Source organism: Xiphophorus hellerii, chromosome 10, assembly GCF_003331165.1.
Source record: "Xiphophorus hellerii strain 12219 chromosome 10, Xiphophorus_hellerii-4.1, whole genome shotgun sequence".
NCBI lineage: Eukaryota > Metazoa > Chordata > Actinopteri > Cyprinodontiformes > Poeciliidae > Xiphophorus > Xiphophorus hellerii.
The window spans coordinates 5,987,799-6,011,039 of record NC_045681.1 but is presented as its reverse complement, the minus strand read 5'-3'; the positions used below and the strand labels follow the sequence as shown (position 1 = coordinate 6,011,039).

The 23,241-nt window shown below is 37.0% G+C and overlaps 1 protein-coding gene across 9 annotated transcripts in view; it reads right to left on the bottom strand.

Annotated features, from left to right (window-relative positions):
- afap1l2 (actin filament associated protein 1-like 2) overlaps nucleotides 1-22,493 on the bottom strand; it is a 58,019-nt gene extending 35,526 nt beyond the window's left edge. For 6 of the 9 annotated variants that reach the window (XM_032574292.1, XM_032574299.1, XM_032574297.1 and 3 more), the window contains exons 1-2: nucleotides 22,319-22,493; nucleotides 1,846-1,974 (exon numbers count right to left, since the gene is read on the bottom strand). In XM_032574292.1, the coding sequence (XP_032430183.1) occupies nucleotides 1,846-1,974; nucleotides 22,319-22,334 (145 nt within the window). In that variant the 5' untranslated portion in view covers nucleotides 22,335-22,493. The remainder of the gene's footprint in view (nucleotides 1-1,845; nucleotides 1,975-22,318) is intronic. The other 3 variants (XM_032574293.1, XM_032574295.1, XM_032574300.1) reach the window with 2 other exon arrangements.
- Between the last annotated feature and the right edge of the window lie 748 nt (nucleotides 22,494-23,241).

The following is a 23,241-nucleotide window of genomic DNA, read 5'->3' as shown; positions in this document are numbered from 1 at the left end:
CTTTGAAACTGATACCGTGAGGTGAAACCAAACAGCAGCAGAATAAAACGATGTTTTGCCTGTACAGTGAAAACAGGTTTTTAAAGGGAACAGAGTTGAAAGGCTATTTATAAGCTCCTTTGCAAAGGAAGTGAGCATCCCCCAGAGGATAAATGCAGCTTTGGAAAAATGATACAGCCTGGAGCCAGAAGAGGAAGTACGGCGAGAGGAGTCCAAGACCTGAACATGGAAAATCATGACTGTTTGTGTGATTGTTAGAGGGCAAGTCTCTGAGAAAGATCCAGAGCTAAGTTCGACTGGCTTTTTCAACCCAGCGGGGAGAGAAACTGAAAGATATGGCTCCTTAAAACAAAAAGGCCAACAAGAAATCTGATTTATTTTACATCCAATTCCTTTTTGAAGCACATTAAATAAGTGCAACATAAAATCACATTTTCCCACCAGTAGCTCCACCATTTTCATGCTGAATTTCAAACCCAGTGAGTAAGAAATATACATCAACATGCTTTGCACTTATTTAGGAAGAGTTGCAATAGCGATAGTTGTAATAAAAGAGAAAGAAACAGTTATTTTGATAGCAAAAGCAGAAAAAAGGCAAATACTACTGCTGCATTCTCCTACCACAAAGTGGGGATTACTCCCATGTACATCTATTTTTTGACTCCGTAAAGAACTGGGCATTTGCAAAGAATCTGAACATCATCATTTATTAGCTAAAAAGAACAATGATGACACCATTATTTGTGATTGTATTAACCAGAAAAATCATTACATTATGCTACGATTTAATTCTGAAGTGTCCTTAGAAATTAAATGTCATGTTTTCATCAGCTGCAGAAATACACAGATAAAGGTTTGATAAAGATAAAGGTGTAATAACTGAGTTACTGTAATAAATTAACTTTTCAATAATATTCTACTATATTGAGATGCATCGTAAGCTCAGAAAATCTTAACAAGCAAACAGTTTGTGAGTTTTTATTTTTGCTTTGTTAGCTGCTAGCGTTAGCGACCAAGACCAAGTACACTGGATTTATAACTAAAAATCAACACCAATCTAAATTAGTTAAAATATTACTTGGCACACTGTGACTATTTAATCTAATTTTTTCAAATATAATTGAGACCAGACAAAGAACATGTGGGATTCCTCAGGGCAATATTCTCGGACCACTCATATCGTAATTTTCTGTTCACCTTGCTTTCTCAAGCTGCTCATACTGATGACTTTTGTGACTTAATCTTCAGAAAAAATTACATATTTGTTGTTGTCATCACCTTTATTTTAAAAAAAATGCTGAAACTTTGAAGCAACTATGCAACACTAAACTGCTATTTTGCACTTGGTTGACTCAAATAGATAAGTTTTTGTTATCTGTTAACAAAAATAGGCCAAGTTTCCCTTCCTCTAAATATTTTTGCTTCCAATATAGCTATTTTTTTTTAACTCTGGTGGTAGAACAGACCAGGCTCTTTTTTTTTTTTAAACCTTTCATTTCTGTCTTTATTTGGCCCAAAATATATGTAGATTTGTCACAAAAACATCCATTAAGATCAGTTCCTGGATAAGAAGCAAGAAAGGCATCCAGAGGCTTCCGTATCGAAACCGATAAAGTCTGACAGTGTTTAGAGGTTTTCTGCATCTACAAGCAATACAGTGGGGATTTTTAGATGCGAGTAAATAGATCTTGAAGTAGATTGTTCTTTTTTTTACCTTTTAAAGTCTGAATTAAAGTCATTAGCTGTTGTTTCACTTATTAGGACTATATAAAACTCTGTATTTTTGCTATTATTAATGCATAAAGATGTTTGAAAAGCACACTCTGTAATATTTTTTCATCTTACCACCTGAGGTTCTGTAGGACTGCAGAAGATCCGACAGCAATCCCTTCTGGACTATGGCATTCCCGCTCAGAGTCTCCCTGTCCAGGATGAGCAGGAAGCGGTGAAGCTCCATCAGGAGCTGGTCCAGCACTGAAAAGCCCAGACAGACAGCAGGAATTCAGATTTACAGCAAAAACAAAAACTTCTTTAAACCTTACTGCACATTGATTGGCATGGGAATGTTTGGTCTTGCATCAGTGATTTAAGGACACGTCCATCACAGTCTCCACATTGCACAAGAAAAAGGAACGCAATGAGGAAACACATACGTTTCCTGGCAATCATTTAAAGAATATTTCACTTAAAACTGAGATAATTTTTGTTGCTTCTTAAATGTTATGTTTCGTGCCAGAGTTTTACATGGGAGAAACTCTTCTGAGGTTTTCTTCTGGCAGCCATTGATCTCGTTTCTCTCTGTCTGCTTCCATTGACAGTGAAAGTCTGTTTCGTGCTTGTTTAGGGGACTCCAGTAAAAGGTCAAGTTCAGAGAGGGGGAGGAGCCTAAGCCTGTCTGGGTGAAGCCCACACACGTCCTTTAGGGGTCAGCGCTGAGCTCGCTGCCCTCACTAGCTGTGTGCAGGGAGTTCTTTGTATTTCCCTTCACTGTCTCTTGGCTTCATGAATAAGCCCCCTCGCTTCAGTGGGCCTCAGAGCGAGAGAACTTCCTCAGCAAGACAAGAGACATAAGGCGGGTAACAGAGGAGAAGTTTTACTAAAGGACTTTTAGGTATTTGTAAGAAGGAATGTGGTGATTTAAAATTCAAAATGTTAAGTTAACCCCTGCTAAGATGCTGGATTTTTGGAATGGAGCAAAATACACCAAAAATAAGGATTTCAAGCAACTTTAGTGAAATATACCCTGTACACTTTAGCTGAGAAAAACAAATAGAAATCTGTTTGGGTGAAACCGGGTTGCCTAAACTAATCTCTAGTATATTAACATCCCACACATGGATATTGAGAAGACATATCTTGTCCACAATCCTCTTCAGATGTCCACTCACATTCTCTAGGTGAAATCCAGGAGCACCACTTATTTCTCTTGATTGATTGGCTTTACTCCTAAGAGAGCAGAACTGGACGACCATTGATATTAGTTTCTGCAGTAGTTCCAAGATCATTTCCACTCTGTGTATTAATGTATATTAAGTTATATTTGGAATTTTAACTAATAAAATAAGCAATTGTAGGCTTTTTAGAGGGCTTCTCAAGTATTTATAACCCCTAGAAATACAAAGTATCCACTGTACTCTTAAGGCTTCCACATACTATGTAAGCCGCGCTGACTCTGCCCATTCTCCTGAACGTTTTGCACAAATTTCAGCTTTTAATAAAGGATGAAAATGAGCAAATGTCTGGAAGAGAGAGAACAGATGAGCTTTATCTACGTTAAATTACATTCTCTATAACTGAAGCCATGTGCGAACTAAAGACAGCTTAATAAGTCAGCTAAAAGTGTGAACTTTTTGTTAGCACTACAGTTTCATGAGTATGTCGTATATATTTTGAAGCAAATGTGGCCTCAAAATTTTGATGCAATTTATTATAGTCTGAAGATGCAACACAAAAGCGTGACATTTCACTAGTAGAGATTCTACTAAATAACTTTACTCAACCAGAAATTGAAAATACAACTCAACTTCTCAAGAACTTGACTTTTCACCCGACATAAAGCAAGAATCTTTTACAAGGACTGAAAGCTGTTCCTGCCTTGTTGAACTCTGTTAAAACAGTCAAATATCTCATTTTAGTGGCTTCTTCCGGCTCAGACTAATCACTAAGCCCAGAGGGGGTTGGGAGTATGTTCATGAACTCTCCTTCCTAAATAAGTACAAGAAGGAATATTTTGAAGAATAAGGCGTCAGATCTCAGCAAAAGTTTGCCTCTTGGAAATGACAAGACAATTCTTGAAGCTACCAGAAGCAATGTTTCTGGAAAAAAAATTATTTATGCACACAACAGATTAGTGTGTTGGCAACATGATTGCAAAAGTCTCTATGTGCGATTCGAACTGTTTTTCAGTTAGTGTTTGGCCACCGGACATAAATCTAAACATTTTTCCAGTCTCTCCTCCTTGTGTGTTTGCAGAGATTGACTCAGATGGCCTTTTGCATCCGAGGACCCTGGGAAACGGAGTCAGCTGACAGGACAGGGAGGTCTGCAGCCCGCCTGTCTTCTCTGAGCCTCGGTTTGGCCAGATGCCTGACGCACATGCAGCGAGTGACCGCAGCCTCTCAGCACAAACAATTCACCCCTGCAGGGAGGCCAAAGGGAACCAGAGAGACCTTCAGAGAGACGGACTACTGCAGGGAGTTTTAGCTGCTGCACCAAATACATGGTAAAACCCCAGCAAGTGGGAATTAAATACCAAATTCCTGTTAACGACGAGTGAAATCATACAATTATTTGTGTTTTAGCGACTGTACAGGATGTCAAAGCAGAATTTCTCTTCCGTGTTGCTGCGGTTGGACTTCCTGATTTACTTTATTCCGCATGACCATGCTTTTGTTTACTTTTGTCACACATATGCCTACTGTAATGGTGATGAGCTTGCAGATTTACAAAATCAATTCAATTTTGTCAGGATTTATTTTAAAGTATGCAGTATTCAATGGCTTCATTTTTAGGCAAGTTTAGCAAAACATCAAATCAGAATCTTTTTGTAATTCCAGAAGGAATTATTCTTATTTTATTGAGCACATTTAACCCCTTATTGTATATTAAATGTTTTGTGCTATATTGGCTGAGTCTGTTTTCAATTAAGTTGGACTCATTACTTCAATCACGCTGCAACCTTAAACGAAAAAGACAATCCTCTTTATCCTCAGGCCAACACTAATGATTACATCATGTTAATGTCACCCTAGCAGTTAGATTTCCTTACAGCTAATCGCTTCTCAGCAACGACGCTCGTTGTTTGCACGTTATTTGTGTTAAGCAATTAAAACCTGTGGCTAATGAGTTTCTATTCACTTTGTTTAATTAAAGCTGGGCACAAAAATAGAAGTAAAACCAATTATCTATGTGAAAATGTTCTTCTCAAAGATGGCCTTTAGTTCAAAAATAGCTCAGGAATTGGACTCGAGGTTTTCCCATCATTCCTTTAATTTGACCATCAGCTGAACAAGGAGGTCTTGTAAGGACGTTAGCTGAATTTCCAGTTCTGAGAGGCTTCAGGTTTTAAATCAAATAAAGGAGGCAAGGCCTCTGATTTTGGAAAGGCAGCTTCCATACCAAATGGAATCACAGACATTCTTTTCAAAGCTTAAATAAACAAACCTATCTGGGGTAAATATATCCTTAATAGAGTCCTGTTAGAATGTCTCACAGATGCAGGAAGTGCCATAAAAAGACACAACCTAAGTGGATAGAACAACATTTCAGCAAAGAAACAGATAATAGAGACAGTAGAATTGATCTCAAATAATTTTTCATCGTTTGGCTTTGCTTATTTTTGTAATTTTGTAACAGAAACTGGGATCATTTTGCAGTTTTTCCTCTTATCCGTACATCATCTCTCAATCTTCTCTCTTCTCAGGCCTACACTTTTCATTACCGTGTACTTCCCTGTGTTGGTACCAAAAAATGAATGGGAATAGAGTCAAATAAAATAATGTAATTCCATAACAACGGCTTCAACTCGATGATGCAAGAGAAGCAGCTGAGATGTAAGATTTCCAGCCTGGAGCAGCTGGTTGAGGTCTGTTTGGGACACTTCCTCGACTCTGTGAATCACAGTCATATTTTGGGATGTGGTGCAGATGTTGGAAACAGTTGCAAATAAGCTTGTGTTCCTTTCTTTGCAGCTGAATGCTGAAGTCAACTTAAAAACACTTTCATAAAAGGTTCTGTTTGCACTTTCCATGCATTTTCTTTATCAGTGAACTCATTTTCCCAGGTACTCCCTACTTGCCCCCCCCCAAAAAAAAATGATAGGACAGTTTCTGTTTACAAATCCCATGACTCACAGTCACAGCAGGCTTTTCAAAAATGAAACTTTCAACACAGTTTGTGGATAACTAAAAGAAATCATGTTATCGAGTGCAAAAAAACTGCCTTTTCTTAATGTTGGCACCAGAAATTACTTTAAAACGGAAGCAGGCTGACTTCATGCAACTGCAAAACAATTTCCTTTTCCAGTTTCGATTCTTATAGAAGCTCTATGTTTAACTCTTATGACCAACTACTGTTATAGCTAGGTTTTATTTTGCACGCAACTCGGTCCTGCTGCTGTATGGCAAGCTGTTTTTGTCACTTTGATTCTGGTTTTAGTTCTAAGATAATTAATTAATACAAAATTAATAAAATCTCCCAATCTAAACTTTGTGTTTTTTTTTCCACAAGATTAACAGTTAGGACCAGCTAAATATATTTACAATGTTGCTAAAATAAACAGAATTCGCATTAAAATAAGATGTGAAACCAACAGTGCATCAAATCACCACACCTTCTAACTGCTGTCGACTGAGGTGTTGACAGCAACACCTCAGTTCGTCTAAATGGGAAGTGGAAACAAGAAGGAGAATTGCAACCAACAGTGACCAAACTTCACATCAAAATGATTGGATGGTAGTGAAGTTTGGACTAACACGGACTGAAGAAGCTTCTGCTTCAGCAGGCATGAGGAAAACCGCAGTTTTACAGCACATCTTTGCAGCTAAACAACTTTTTTTAATCTATACAATATAAATTTTAAAAATCGTCAATTTCAGAGTAATGGTAAAGTAGAAATGGTTGAATTTGTAGATGTTTGTAGCAATTTGTGTTTGTGCACGATTCAGGTGTTGAAAAGACAAAAACTGCATTAAATATTCTGCATTTTTTTCTTTCATCTTTCATTTTTGACAAACAGTTGAAAGTACATCACTGCAACCAATTAAAATGGAGTAGAGATCAATCAACTAATCAGTTCAACAGCTATTACAATAACAAAACAATAAGCCACTGTGCCTTGACATGCTCCCAATGTTTTTGCATTTATTTAAATAAACAGTGAATGACCCGTTAAATAAGGTTGCCTATACATTTTCACAGGAAATGTTTTATGCATAATATTGTCTGTAGTTTATAAAGTGGAAGGCCACAGTGCAGTAGAAATAATTGGGTTTTTAAACCTCTTTAAAAACATGTATCAGCATGTAACGTTTCCTGCGGGGGTCAACCAACGCCACATCGGATCGCTTTCCTCCAGCAAGCTGTTGTTCCAGAATAAGTAGCGGATTATCATCTGATGGCAGCGACTGAATAAAAGATCAAACACTGTGTTGATTGGTGTTTGATTTCTATTGGCAGGGAGAAACCTTTCCACCGAATCGTGACGGGTTCAACTGCAGGGTAAAACTGGGCTGCTGACATGGCTGATTCATTCAAGCTGTGTTTTGATCTCATTGCCATAGAATCCTGAAGATGAAATAAATCTGGAATCAGATAGATGACAGTAAAAGGTTGTTGTCAGTACTGAATGAACTGTATTAAAGAAGAGGACATGCAGAGCAAAAGATAGAGTAAAAGATAAGAGCTGCTACGGACATTACAGGTCAACGCTTTGTTTCCAGTCTAATATCAGACCAACTTTTTTTTTTTGTAAAATTTTAGCATTGCAAAACAGAAGCCTCACTTATGAGAAGACAATATTTTTCATCATGGGTATGTCTAGAACAAAGTGAAACACTTTACCATCACATAAAACGTTCTGAAATATGAAGAAATGTAATTCTTGAATGATCTTGTACAGTCTTTTTTTTCCTTTGGTTTTTCAATTTAAGTTAACTGATTATCCATAACAAGGAAGAAACTGAAACAATGTGGGAGACAATTATATCCATTAAGCTAATTGGATGAGAAAATAACTTCTAATTTCAAACTTCATATATTTCATTTACTTAAATTATTAAATTAATTATTAACTGGAGTCAGTACATTATTGCAAGAACCTTCGAAGCATCATGCTGAACAGAATATATGCATACAACAAATACAGGAATAGTTTATTTATGTACATTAGAATAATATTAACATCTATTTAACTTAGATTACAAGTTAAATTTATTCTTACTTCTGCCATTTGTTGTGATTAAGCCTTATCGCTAATGAATAAAATAAAATGAAAATGAATTTTCATCAGATAATTTATTACATTAAGTAAAGCCAATATTAAAAACAATTTTATGCCATGTTACAGAAGACTATCATCATGACCACTTTGTTCATCTTTGTGTGATTGACTAGCCACCGCTTGAACCTGGCTTTTAACAGCATGCGGTACACAATAATATACATGAAAAGTTGAGTGGAAGGAAAATAATGTGTGAAAAAAGGATCAGTCACAGAGACAACATGACATGGAGAGGATTGTGAGGGAAAGCCAGTTTGAAATTTTAAAGAGATTCACAAGACATGACATGTGGCTGGAGTTTATATACAACTCTGGAAAACATTAAGAGACCACCTTGAAATTACTAATTTCTCTGATTTTACTCTTTATATGTATATGTTTGAGTAAAATTAACATTATTTTTTATTCTATGAACTACTGACAACATGTCTTCAAAATTCCAAGCAAAAAATTTTGTATGTATTAGCAGAAAATGAGAAATGGTCAAAATAACCAAAACGATGCAGTGCTTTCAGAGCTCAAATAATGCAAAGAAAACAAATACATTTTCATAAAAACAACAATACTAATGTTTTAACTCAGGAAGAGTTCAGAAATCAATATTTGGTGGAATAACCAGGTTTTCAATGGGATTCAGTGCAGTGGGCTCTACGTTTTTTCCAGAACTGTACGAGTATCACTTTTAAACCCTCCTGTTACTTTAAAACGGGTCAAATTGACCCGTTTTAAAGTTATTTAAAGAAGTTTTTTTTTTTTAAATAGTTGGAAGTATTTTTTTTGCATGAAACTTTTTCTATTTGTCTTAATAGGTGCACGCTGCATATAAATTGAAAATGTATTCATTTTACACATTTGCAACCCCCCCGCGTCTACTTTTTACACAGATACTGTTCGGGTCAATTTGACCCAGCAGTCAAGTTAAAGTGCAAAAATTTTTTTGAAATTGTAAAATTCTATATGTTTCCTTGCAGCTATGAACCATATTTCACCACACACACACAAACACACCCCACCACACACAGGTGTGCACACGCCGACACACACAAGCCCACTTTCTCACTACTCTCTTTACTTCACTAGGAAACCGCGAGAAAGCAGGTGTTCATACAACTTTTGATGGGAACCTTTTCTGTTCCCGTGGACAAACTCCACCCACGCTGAGTGGACACTCAGCAGAAGTGGAGGGAAACATAAATACTCTCTGCATGACTCATTTGTCTTGATTTTAATCAGCGGGTTAATTTGACCCAGAACAGTATGTGTGTCTCAAGTTCAGTTATAAAGATCACCCATTGAAAAAAAAAAAAATTTATATAATTTTTTTTTTTTTTTACCAAAGATCAATTTCAAGGAAATTATAGTTTTTTTTGTGTCTAGGTTGTTTTTTAATGGACATAAAAAATTTAATTTCCATTTTTTATGTCCAAATGAGTAAATGAGTAAGTTGTCATCATTGATCTTTTATTTGTGAGAAATAAAAAAAACATCATTGCACAAATATTAATTGAAATGGTTAGTATTGGAGTTAATAAGCAGATACAAAAATGTTTTGGAGGAATTTTTTTGGTTTCTGACACTATTGCATGATTAAACACTCCCCGGGTCAAATTGACCCACGGATATTATTGCTGTACCTCAGAAACGAACATAACAGGAGGGTTACACTGAATTATAAATTAGTAAAACAATGATGTTATAATTTATTGAGAAGCACCTCTATTTTAGCAACAACATTCCCTGTAATTTTTATAAGACATCATATTTTTTAATAACATGTTGTAGTAACTTGGAAATTCATGAATGTATTTTTAATGTTATGTTTATAGCAAGGCGCAATTGACCACATCAGAAATTCCCCTTTGAAAAAAAACTCTTCTCAAAAGTTTGTGAAAGTAACATATGGTTTACATATACAGTACATGCAAAAAGAATCACACTTTCATAGCAGGCAGAGTTCATGCTCTCACAAATTTCATGAGTGTTTACTGCTGCAGCCGGACACTTGTCTCTCACTGGTACTAAGGCTGCGTTCACACTGCAGGCTGAAGTGACCCAATTCCGATTTTTTTTTTTTTTTCACGTAAAGCGACCTGTATCTGATCTTTTCATGACAGTCTGAACAGCACAGGTCGGATTCTTTTCCAATGTGACCCAGGCCACTTGGAGATCCGATACGTATCCAATTCAAATGCGACCCAACGTTCAGGTGACATTCATCCGAACTGAACGTCACTGATACTGGACAAATCTCACTATTCTGAGCCTGGATACGCGCAAGCGAGACGTATAACAAAAACCACGACGGACTATAGTGAAGATTAAGTTGTTAATATGCTACTTCCGGTTGGACAACAACTTCAAATATGTAAGCTATGCTCCACCATTAGCATCCATGTTTACTTCCGCAAACACTGAGCTCTTCTTCTCTTTATGGCGGTTGGCAGAACTCTGAGAACGCGCAGTAGAGGGCTATTGCGCCCTCTACTGCGCATGCGGGACACTTTCAGGTCCTTTGCCCGTTCAGACTGCAGAACACATACAGGTCGCATACAGTATGTGTGGCAGCGTGAACGGCCCCGGCAAAAAAAAAAAAATCCGATTTGACAAGATATCGGAATCGGAAACCATGAAGAACTGCAGTCTTTGTCATCCATTGGCAGTTGGACTGATGGAGCAGTCGGCTAGTCACAATGGTGGATTGAAGGGGGAAATTGGGTCCCACTCCTGACACCAACTGTGAGGGACCAGACTCAAACGAGGACAAAAAAATGTTCAAAGTAGCAAAAATTCAATTTAATTATTCCAAAATAGCAAACAAAACATAAAGATTTAATGCAAAAATAAGTCAAAGAATAAATAACAATTTTGGGCCCAATTTGACTGAGGTCAACTGAATTCTAACTGAACACAAACCAAACTGACCTGCCAACAAAGAACAAAAGGCTGCTTAAATAGGGGTGGAGTAACCTAAATCTACCACATGAGGGAGGCACGACATAACAAAAGAACAAATAAATACAAAATTAACTAAAGCATTCTATGAAATAAATAAAGCAAAACTAACTCTTACTTAGCAGAAACAATAAGTGAATATTTAAGTGACAAAATTAACTAAATAAAAACAACTTGAAACAAGTCTTCCCCCTTCAGTCTTTCAAAAACAAATGGTATGCTCCAGGTTTCCTCCTCCAGCTGGTTTGTCTCAGCAGCACCTCAAACAAAAGACAAGTGTAAATAAACCATTCAGACAGACATTAAATAAAGTGTGCACCCATTAGAAAATATATGTCTAAATGAAATAACTAACTTAAACGTATAAACTGTAATGTAATATAAAGAAAAAATACTAACACGATGTGGTGGTGGGAGGAGCATCCACCACAGGGTCATTTCAGTCTGCAGTGTGAACGCAGCCAAATTCTCAATCAGCTTTCTTTAATTAACTATCCAAAGTTGAACATTAGAAATATTTTATAAATTTTAGTGCTTTTAACAGAGCCATCTTTCAAAATATCTGGGCTACTACTTCACGGTTGAATTTGGTCAAAGCGGCATCCAAATAAGAACGTGGTTTCCCTTTCAAATTTGTTTTGAAACGGCAGCTCCGAATGCCAAAGAAACCGCCTATAAATAAAATGATGGCTATCAGTTGTGGAGTCTGCCACCATCTTTTTCATATTTGTTGGGGCCTGCCATGCAAAGCAATGGCAGGAACCTATTGCTATTCTCCCAATTCTTTATTTTTCATCCGTAACCGTTAATGCGGCTCGTACCGCTGCGTACACACCTACAAATGAGGTATCAAAACGTGCAGAAAATTCACGCCATTGGAGCTATTACTTTTGGTGGGATTCGGGGTTAACATGGCGACATAATTCGCAAAAAACTACGAAAAAAACCCCATTATAAGTCAATGGGAAAAATCCTAGAAATACCCTATTTTTGAGGATTTTCTGTGTCGTCACGAATTCACGTAGAAATGCCATTCAAATTTCATTTTGTAGATACGTCTGTGATCTCTTCGAAAGTGAAGACGGCTCGTCGATACCAATTACGGTTTGTCCACAATTTGTCTCTAAGCGACCCAAAGTTTCTCATTTTTCCTAAAATTAGAGTGTGTCCCTCACTGATTAGAGTGAGAAATCAAGAGAACTTTTTCACCCCAAAATAATTTTGAAATCGCCATCACGGCCACAAATATCGCACGATTGGTATCAAAATCGGTCCTGACATTGATACGCATGTCTGCTCCGGTAAAATGTTTTCGAAATTTATCTAGATCGTACGGTTTTCTGTCACGGTGCTTCAGAGCAAAGTCATGCAACAGGATTTTCTAGGCTGTCTCAGGCTCTGTCACTAACAGTTCACACCTTGGTGTGAAACTTATTTAACATAGCAACGGAACTCAAGAGGCTATTGGCTGCTGGTTAGGACTACAAATACGCATCACTGTAGTTCTATCTATAGTGGAACGCTCAGTTGAAACAGATCAGGACTGAACTGGCCTTTAGAACTACTTGCTGCTATGGGCTGTATATAACTGATTTAACTCAGTAACTGTTACACATGGGATTAGTTTGGAACTTTAAAATTAAGCATAATAATAATTTCAAAATAAAAGCCTTGAATATAACAAAAATTCCAAAATAAAAGCCTTGAATATTTTTACATGACGTAATTGCTCTTTTTGGCTTTATTTGACTTTTTCATCCAAAGCACTGTTACACATGGTATTAGTTTGGAACTTTGAAATGAAGCATACTGAAAATTTCAAAATAAAAGCCTTGAGAATTTTTACATGAGATTATTGCTGTTTTGAGCATTATATAACTGATTTTATACAATGACTGTTATTCATGGGATTAGGTTGGCCCTTTGAAATGAAGTTTAACAAAAATTCCAAAATAAAAGCCTTTAATATTTTTACATCAACTACTTGCGTTTTCAGCATTATATAACTGATTTAACCCAATGACTATTACACATGGGATTAGTTTGGCCCTTTGAAATGAAGCTTAACAAAAATGTCAAAATAAAAGCCTTTAATATTTTTAAATCAACTACTTGTGTTTTGAGCATTATATAACTGATTTACCCAATGACTATTAGACATGGGTTTATTGGGGCAATAAAAATTAAGCTTAATGAAAATTTCAAAATAAAAGCCTTGAATATTTTTACATCATGTAATTGCTCTTTTTGGCTTTATTTGACTTTTTCATCCAAAGCACTGTTACACATGGTATTAGTTTGGCCCTTTGAAATGAAGCATACTGAAAATTTCAAATTAAAAGCCTTGACAATTTTACATCAGGTATTTGCTCTTTTGGGCATTATGTGAATTTTTTATCCAAAGCACTGATAAACATGGGATTAGTTTGGCGCTTTGAAATGAAGCTTAACAAACATTTCAAAATAAAAGCCTTTAATATTTTTACATCAACTACTTGTGTTTTGAGCATTATATAACTATTTTAACCCAATAACTATTACGCATGGGATTAGTTTGGCCCTTTCAAATGAAGTTTAACAAAACTTCCAAAATAAAAGCCTTGAGAAAATTTTAAATCTTACTGAATGGTGCACGTCCACCTTACTTAACGTTCTTGTGATTCTCCACATGCTATTGATTACGTTGCAGCGTTCTTTAGCATCGATGCTAATTTGTAGCGTGACAACGCCGGGCCCAAACCGACGGGCACGCCTTGGCAGGCCCCGGCTAAATTTCTTCCGAAATTTTCTAGTTTTGTTTACTCTTCCTCTGTTCCAGCTTTTGAATCATCTCCTTTATTCAGCTCAGGTTCTATCTTTAGATCTAAGCTGAACTACGACTCACAGGCAGTAACAGAAGAAATGACACAGTTTTTCACAACTCAAAGTGTAAAAAATGTCTCAAAATAAATTATATGTTTAATTTTAACAGCTAATATTAATTCCTAAGAACTACTTTTTACTTTCCAGTTTATTTTTTGAAATTGTAAAAACAAAGCTTAATTTGGCACTGATGTTTAATATATTTCTGTTATTAATAAAAAAAATATGATTATGGAGGACCAAACAGTCTTTGTTTAGCTAATGAAAGATCACAGAAAGGACTTAAAAACTGTGCTCTTTAATATGAAAATTACACCTCAATATGAAAATAACGCCTCAGTGGTAGTCAACTCGTTTGAAGATGACAACTGTGATTACTGAGGTCAAAATTGCAGAACCCATCTTGTTTGTTTGCACAAATCAGCCTGTAATACTTACTCTTATCGAGTTGAGGTTTTAAGCAATGACCTATTTTTACTTATTTTTAAGCTTCCTGACACTTTCAAAGTGTTAGGTGAAAGATGACCTGATACTTTACAATTTTGCAGTTTAATTTAAAACACAGTTGAAACTAGTTATTTACATGCAATGTATAAAGTGTCAGTTTTAGTTAGCTATTTTTTTTTTGGATTTCTCGGATTACTAGCATTGGATTTGCTTAATAGCAGTATAATTACAACTTTCTTTGATTTCAGAAGTCTAATGTACACTAAAACTACTGTGCCTCTAAACAATTTGATTACAAACCCCACATGTTGTTGTCACGGCTCCAGATCCAGATGTTTTTAAGAGCCTGCTTCTTTGAACACTCAAAAGATTCTGTAACATGTGCACAGCAGCAGTATTGAGATTAAGTTGCCAGATGGTAGGATTTCTTTACTATGGAATTCAATATGGAAATACATAGATATAGTGTCAACACAGTAAAAGTAATGTAACCTCTCCTGACAAAATTTAACACAGTGAATTCCACACCCTTGATCCCAATATACATGCAATTCCAGAAGAGGAGTACAGCAGAAGTAGCACACGAACTTCAAACGTGAGTGGAAATTGATGTCCTACAAAACCCTCTATGCTTTACACCCAAATAACACGAGATGGAAGCATGCACAGCAAGATAGAAAACAGTGTAAAACAGCTTTACTGTCCTCCAGGCAGTACTAATATGGATCTTTGCATAAGCCTTATCAGAATGATTATTATTTTTGAATTACTATTCTAAAAATGGCGGTGGGTAAGTTTGTATCCATATTTTCTAGTAGCTACCATTTCCTGATTCAACACACTTCTCCTTTTCTAGAATTGGATGTTGCCTTATCTTTTAAAATAAAAAAAAAGCTAACAGAAACAGATCTTTGCGTTTCATCATATTTACGCACACACCAAACAAAATCAATCAGTTCTTTGACAGTCTGATTAACTTAAAAAAAGTAAATTATGAACTAATTTATCTAAGTTTTTTATGCAATCAATGTTTAGAGATCTTTGTACAACCTCAAGAAGTTATTGTATCACTCTACATTGTTAGAAACTGATGAACACCTTGTGGCAGTAAATTTAGCTGCAAACAAACAACTCTGTATCTCTTCCTCCCACTCAATTTCTTTGCTGACAAAGTGACAGAAATGAAAAATCTGTCAGCCTCGGGTCATGAGGCGGGGGAGACTCAGTGTGGTTCCAAATCCTCTTCCTAATCCACCACCCTGTCTGCATCCTTCCATTAACATCTTTTCCAAACGTCTTTCAAAATGTTGCAGATTCCAGCACGCACATGTTGCATGAGTGTGCAGGTACAAAAACATCAGCTACCTTTAAATTAGGACGCGCTGTTCCTTGATGGGCAGTTTCAGATTTAACAAAAGGGGAAGCCTAAAAACCTCCACGGCAATTGGTTTAAAAACAAAATTACAGACTGCAAGCCGACAAATCGAAACTAGCCACCGAAGAAAAACTTCCTAATCAGATGTCACCCCACAGAAAAGTAACTAGAGGGATAGCAGGAAGTGAACAAGTCAGTAAAGGTACATATGTACGTGATTACGAGTAAGATCCTGCTCTGAGCAGCGTTCTCGTCAAAGGAGAACCTGCTGAGAGGAAAACACAATACATGTCCAGTTTGGAGCTACTGTTTCCAGTAATCAAAGGCACGTTTGATGTGTCGAAAACAAGCAAGAGTGAGGAGACCCCGAGGCCAAAAAGAGCCAAACTCACACAGAGCACCCCGTTCCCATAAAACAGGAAGGCTGTCTTTCTTTTCATCATTTTTACAACCCAGTTTGGCTTCCTGCATTACCCACGCTCAACTCACTCCCCGTTGGCAAGTTCATCCCAAGACACACATACAAGTGAACCAGAGGACCTCATTCTCAGTCATGATGGTCTACATCTAAGCCTACCACTGCTGAGTTTATGGCGAGTTGAAGCCGCTGGACCCACTGACTCTGTTCTGTTGTCGTGCTGCGCTGAATTGCACTTTTTTCCAACCAAATTCCCTGTGGTTTCTGAATAGCTTCCCCTTAGGACTACTCTAACCTTTGTCCTAGTCTGAGTTTAGACTCGCACAGGTTACGTAAAGGTGGTGGACTTCTGAGCTGCTATGAAGATACTGCTAAGGTTTTTTGTTGTTGTTTTTAACCTGCCTGGACGTCCGTCTTAAATATGCTGCACAGCTTCTCCAACTTTTTTTCACCTGAAGATGAGCACAATTTGAACCACCTAAAGTGAACTATGGCATTTTTGTCCAAGTCATAACAGACCCCAGCCACATCACAGCATAAAACCTAGACTGAAGTGAAGCCAAATACATGTCTCATAATAGTGAAACACCATCAGAAGAAATTTGGCATGATACTGAGAAGCAATAGGTAAGCATCATATCTGATGAGCATTTTCCTTTCTAGAAGTGCAGCACAATAGCCCTTGTTTTACTGCAGCTGCTTTCATGCATGCAAATAGCCGATTTGCTATGTTGTGTAATAGATATAAGATTATAGCCACAATGCAGACAGTGGAAACTTTTAGCCTCAAATACTAATGCTTCTCGCCCCATCTTGTAAAGCTACAGGGGGCTTAACCAACCATCAAACAACTTAATGTGTTTTAAGCAATATTCTGGGTGTCAATTAATTAATTGTGAGAAATAAAAAAGCATCATTGCACAAATATTGATTGAAATGTTTAGTATTGGAGTTAATAATCAGATACGAAAATGTTTTGGAGGAATTTGTTGGTTTCTGACACTATTGCATGATTAAACACTCCACGGGTCAAATTGACCCACGAACATAATTGCTGTACCTCAGAAACGAACATGGCCAATTTAATCTTGACTTCTTTTTTTTTTTCATTTTTTCTATCAAAAAAAAGACTTTGTTAATATTGCTTTGTTAAAGCAATAAAAAATAGTAAAATATTAAAGGGGTAAGTACTTTAAATAATTTCAGAACCTAACAAACACCAAATCAGTTCATCATTATACCATTCATACAGTTTAAAATGATTTAAATAAGCTACCAAAAAACTTTCTGGATGACTGAAGTTTTTTTTGGCTCTATGAAGCAGACTAGCAATGTGAGCACTGAGCAGAGCAACTAAAACCACAACCTTGTTGTCCTAAGAGCAGAATAGTAAAAAAGGCAGTATTAGCAACATGCAATTGAAAATATAACTAAAAACTAAAATCAGTAGCTGTTAATTATTCTGAATAAGTCCAGGTATCCAAATCTAAATAAAGAGCAATGATGCAGTCTCCTTATGTGCAAAATCATAAGTCAAGGTTTTATGATTTATTGTTTTAAATTTCTGTTTTAATATGAAGGTTGTCCTGCTATATAATGTCAGCAGATACGCCTCTAATTGCACAATAAAACACTGAACCAACAATAAACCTGAGTCATGACAGAGGTCAGTTGGATCAAATAAAACTGCAGGTGCTTTCACTAATTTCATCTGGTTTCCTGAGAAAAGGATGGGAATGGAGCGCTATGAGGAAACAGCTGCATGAATCAGGTTCCAGAAACACAGAGCATATCAAACCTACTGAACAGTCCTTTCCTTCTCACCAGCCTACATGAGATCACCCAGGTTTCCCTTTACAGTACCTCTTTTACAAACTGTCTGGAGTTCTTAGCGTCTGATTTAATGTGTTGCTGCTGCTTGTAGCTGCCAAACAAGCACAGTCCATTCCTTGCGTCAGCTGAAACACACCCGTTCTTTCTCTGCAGCCTGTGACTCGCAGGTGCAGAACTTTCAGCGTCACTCTGACTGCCAACCAATTACATTCCAATTCTACGCATGCAATTTGACCCAGATTTAAATGTCAGTCCCTGGTCTCAGACAAACGGCCCAGCTGTCAATAAATGAGTGCTGCTAAAGTTCCCTTCTAACCTTTAGCTCTCAGGTGATGACATCTGCTGAGAAGAAGACCGTCTCTTTTTAAAATTGTGACTATGTGTCAACCAAGCACTTGCACAATGAGATATTGGACTTCTTGTTTTGGGACTTAATTAGCAAGCATATACCATGCTGTGTAAATGTATTTGCCTAATTACAGATTCTTCTGCTTTTGTTCTTTTGTATTTTTTTGGTCATGATTAAGTTAGCAAATTTTAATATCTTAGGTGACACGAGTGAACACAAAAAGTAACATTTCAAATATTAGGGGATATAAATGCCATCTTAAAATGTCATTAAATAACATGAGGGGAGAGTTTGTCAGTTAACGTGTTTAAATTAAACCAGGATTTTACCAGCCTGTTTTGTTTCAAACCTTTTATTAATTTGGGTAACTGTTAAACTAAGCCACAGAACAATAGGATGTGGTGACAGCAGCTCCCTGTTGGGGCGACATCACAAGAAGCAGCAAGGGAAGATGCTCTTTTAGAAAGGGATGATGCAGCAGTTCAGAAAAACACTCTTACTTGCTGCTGTAGTTACACAGATACGAAGCGACAGTTTGTAAAGATTTAAATGTCAACATGTCTGTAAATCATAGTCTATATATTACTAGATAGTTGATTAGCATCATGTAAGCCACACCAGGCTTGTAAGTGAAACAAGACCCAGCTATTAAGGCAGACGTAAGGTCGCTTGTGTTGTTCAGACCAGAGTTGAGATGTTCTCCACTCCTGTCCTAGCAAGACAAACTCTGGTCCATTTAAAGAGGACCAAAAACATTACAGTATGAAGGTGCCATCACTTGAACCGAATGTAGTTCCTCATCAAGAACTACCGCAAACTGGCAAACTCTCCTTCATTTTTTTAGTGTATCTTTTAATGAAATGTGATGATGACAGCATGTGGTAATTCAGAGATAATCTTCACTGACAATGGAAGAATGATTGAAAGTACAACTATTCAACAAACAGAAAAATAAATAAATTTAACAAAATTAAAACGGAGTCATGATCCCACCGTACGTGCCTTAGTTTTCTCGTATTATTCAAATCAATCCACAGAGATCACAGTCTGTATTTGGTTTCTGATTGTGCAGCTTGGGTTACAAACCAAGAGGGTGTGGCTAAATAGTTGCAGCAATTACTTGAGCAAGACGCGTGACATACATGTGAGCTCTGTGTGCTCATTCAGAGTATTTAAGAGCATTAAATCCCTTAAATACAAGAAAACGTGTTGTGTACCATCTTCAACACATTATCATCTGCCCCAGATTATATTGGCCAACAGGTTTCTCAGATCAGACAGATAACTGATTATTGTCCAATGGTTTTGCTTTGCTGGTGCTCCCTTTTTATTTGTTTCATGTCATTACATCACACTTGTTCCACAATCCCGCATTAGTTCCAACAGTCTATAGTTTATAGTCGCTGTGGGCTTTTATTACGTGTTGATGTGGATTTGGGGTGTAATATTGGTGGATTTACTTCAATGTTCAATTGACTTGAAAGGCGTAAAGAACATGTAGATCACAGAATAAAAAGATGATGCAGAAGTGGTTCATGGCTAAAACACAATACAAATTAGGTTAATATCCATTAGCTTAGCAATTCCATATGATAACTTTTCCTAGGAACCTCTTCATCCAGGCAAATTATATTACTCACTCATTTGATCAGCAGATCAATGACCAATACCGAGCCTGTGTTGACAATTAAAAGCCTTCACAGGAAAACATACACAAAGCCCCTCTGACTTTGGGTTCTTGCAACATGAACTATTTACTCTGAGCGAGTGTGGGAGTAAATAGACTGAGCAATCCGGTCAGCTGGTGAACAGGAATGTGGCTGCAAGACTGTTTTCTTTCAAATTTTGCTGATCCCATCTCGGTTTGACTGGTGGCTATTGTTCCCAGGTTGAGGAAGTTGCTTCTGCTGCCCATCTGGACCAGAACAAGCAGGGGGTCCATAACGGATCCCTTTAACTTTAAACTTATGAAATTACTGCAAAGCATGACAAAATACTTTCCTGCATACACATGTACAAATGCACTAGCGTACTAAGGGCTCTAATGTCATTTGGTCCAAACTCAACTGTTAATAGGGAAGTATTAGATTTCCATTGGTTTTCCTTAATGAACAAATAGCCACAGGAATTTAAGGAATGCTGTGAGAATGGATCTTGGAGCTTTTGGAATTCATCAGTGGCCACAATATAAGCCATTTTGCAAACCCCACTGAGATGCATAATGTACTCCAAGAGAAACAGCGGTTTGATGTGAAGTTGTATGGCAAACCATTTGTGTAAATACTAAGTACCCTTGACATCGACAGTCATTTTGTCCTACTATTTTTGGTTTCTTCTCTACTGGTTGAACATTTTTAAACACTAGTTTAATATTTAGCTGTTCTGGTAAAAAAAAAAAAAAAAACTAACTGGTGACCCTTTTGATTACTTCTCATTTTAATGCAAGTAGTAGAAGTCCAATTGCTGCTCCAGTCCCAAGTTGTGGGCTTTTTGACACACTAGTTGATGACTAGACCAATGTAATTGTTGACCATGTCATACTTGTTAACAAGTTGGCAATAAACACCAACATGTCTACCAGTTTATACAAATTCTGCATCCGAGTTCACTATTGGTTCTTACATTTGTGCACTAGTCAACTAATCTGAACTAGTTCACAACTAGCACCATAAGATGCACAGTAGTTTTGGCACCTGTTGACACATTTTTGGTCTTACTAGTGAACTAGTAAAGCTAGTTTACTAGTAAGGCAGAGTCAGTAACTGCCTTCGTCTCATCATTAAATAGAAATTTAAAATACATATTAATTTAGATGTTTGTCTTAAAGGTTACAACTAGTCAAGTAGTGAGCATTTAGGTTCTAGAAACTGACTACTTTACATGTTAACTAGTTGAGCAGTCTGCATATTTGAAAGTCAGTAGTGAACTAATCTGTGAATTAGGGCAACTTTTTATGATTGCTTGTTACATTGCCCCATCTAGTAGGTCTTGTGTCAAATAATTGACTTGCTAACAGGACCTTTACCCCTACAAGTTGGATGAAAATGTCACTAACTGGCAAAAAATCTCATACAAATCAAAGTGTTTTAGCATGTACAGAAAAGTATTGAAGTGGTGTGAGAACCCGTCTGCAATAAGGACCAAAATCACAAAGTTGAAAGTACTCATTGGGCATAAAATACAAAAATTATTATATTGTAATCTTTTTTTTTTTTTTTACATTTTGCAGAATCACAATAATTTAAAGAAACAAATAACATAATTTGATTCTTGGAGAAAATAGACCCATAAATCATTGTAGATCAAAAATATATTTTTTAAAAAAAGGTCCTGAATGTATGCCATTTTAAAAGAAATTTGCCACAATTTTGCGGAGTCCTAATTTTCTATACAGGTCAACAAAGCAGAATCAAGGTCACTCTCTTTTAAAACGGTTGCAATATTTACCAAAGACTATTAAAACGGGCCCACTCAAAACAGAAAAAAAATTCTGATCCTATTTACTATGGAATTAAAATGTAAGTTAAAAAAACCTCTGTTAACATATAAAGTATAATACTTTGTGTTGTGTTTAACATTTGCATTCCTTATCAACCCTATGTACTGACAGGACAACTCTTTACCTATACTGGCCGCACAAAATAATTTCCGGAGCCACAAATGGTCCCTGGGCCACACTTTGGACACCCCTGGTCTAGTGGAGTGTTGTCCCTTCCATTAGTAAATTGGCCATCTCATAGGGATTTGGAATATTTACATAAACGGCTTACCATAAAGTGGAGTACTTTGACTGACAGGTGTTGGCAGATGCCAAACGAACGGAGCTTGGCAGACAAGTCCATCAAAATACAATCAGCACACCTGAAAACGCTTCAAAAAATGCAGCTGCGGCACAGCTGCACACGACTGCACGGAAATGTAAAAATATGCCATGTTGCTTCTGTGAGTCTACGGCCAGAATCGCGGAGAGTCCAGCGCTACCACTTCTTCACAGAGTTGATGAGAAATCTTTGTCCGCGACTCGACTTAAATTTACCCAGCAAAGTCAACGCTTACATGCAAACTCACAAAACCGCCACCTACCTTTGTGCTTCTCCATTCAGAAACGTTCGCACGTCGCCCTCGCTTTGCTCCTAACATGCAACGAGAAACAAAAGCAATCCGAAAAGTTTCTGAGTGAAGATGGGACCCGAAACCTCCCGGTGCTGCTCAGCCACAACGCTGACAGACTGAACTGCACTCAGACTCAGAGCGCTTCCCACCAACTTCTTCCTAATCATTTTTCTGTGCCGCACCTCCTCCTCCACCCAGTCTGCACCATCCAGACAGCAAACAAAACAGATCGGTCGTTTCACTCACTGTGGTGATCCTCATCGGAGTCATTCAGGTTTTTACCATAATTTGATCGACTGCATTCATTGATAAAAACGTGTTGAAGAGCGTTTAACATTAAAAATCTAGTTTAAAGAGAACACTGCCTGATGCACTTTTCAATAATAAGCTTGTACAAAATAGAGCTTCCTAACGCCTTGTCAGATACAATGTTTTGTTAAATAAAACACAATGAAGACAAATACCAGTAATTATTAATGACATCACAAAAGGCACAATAATCACAGGGGTCTATAAAATGAAGCATGCAGTGGTTCTAATTTCGCAACTTTGCCACCATATCTTTTTAGTCTGCAGACCACTGCTTTACTGACTATTTCTCAAAAAAAGAAAACAAAAAATACACATATCTAGCTGCCAATTTTGTTATGGATTGAATTACAATGATATGTACTGTAGATATGCTATCACAAACAACACGAGAAACGTCTAAAACAAAGCTACACAAATTTGTAGAAGGTGGAAGACTGGATGGGCGTGCTCATCGGAGGATTTTTAAAAGTTATTTTGCTAAGCTGTACCAAAGACCTTGGTTAACAACCACTGTGCTTTTTCTCAGTTGTTTGCACCTTCCACTAACTAAAACACTGCTTCCCATGGATGGCAATTTAAAC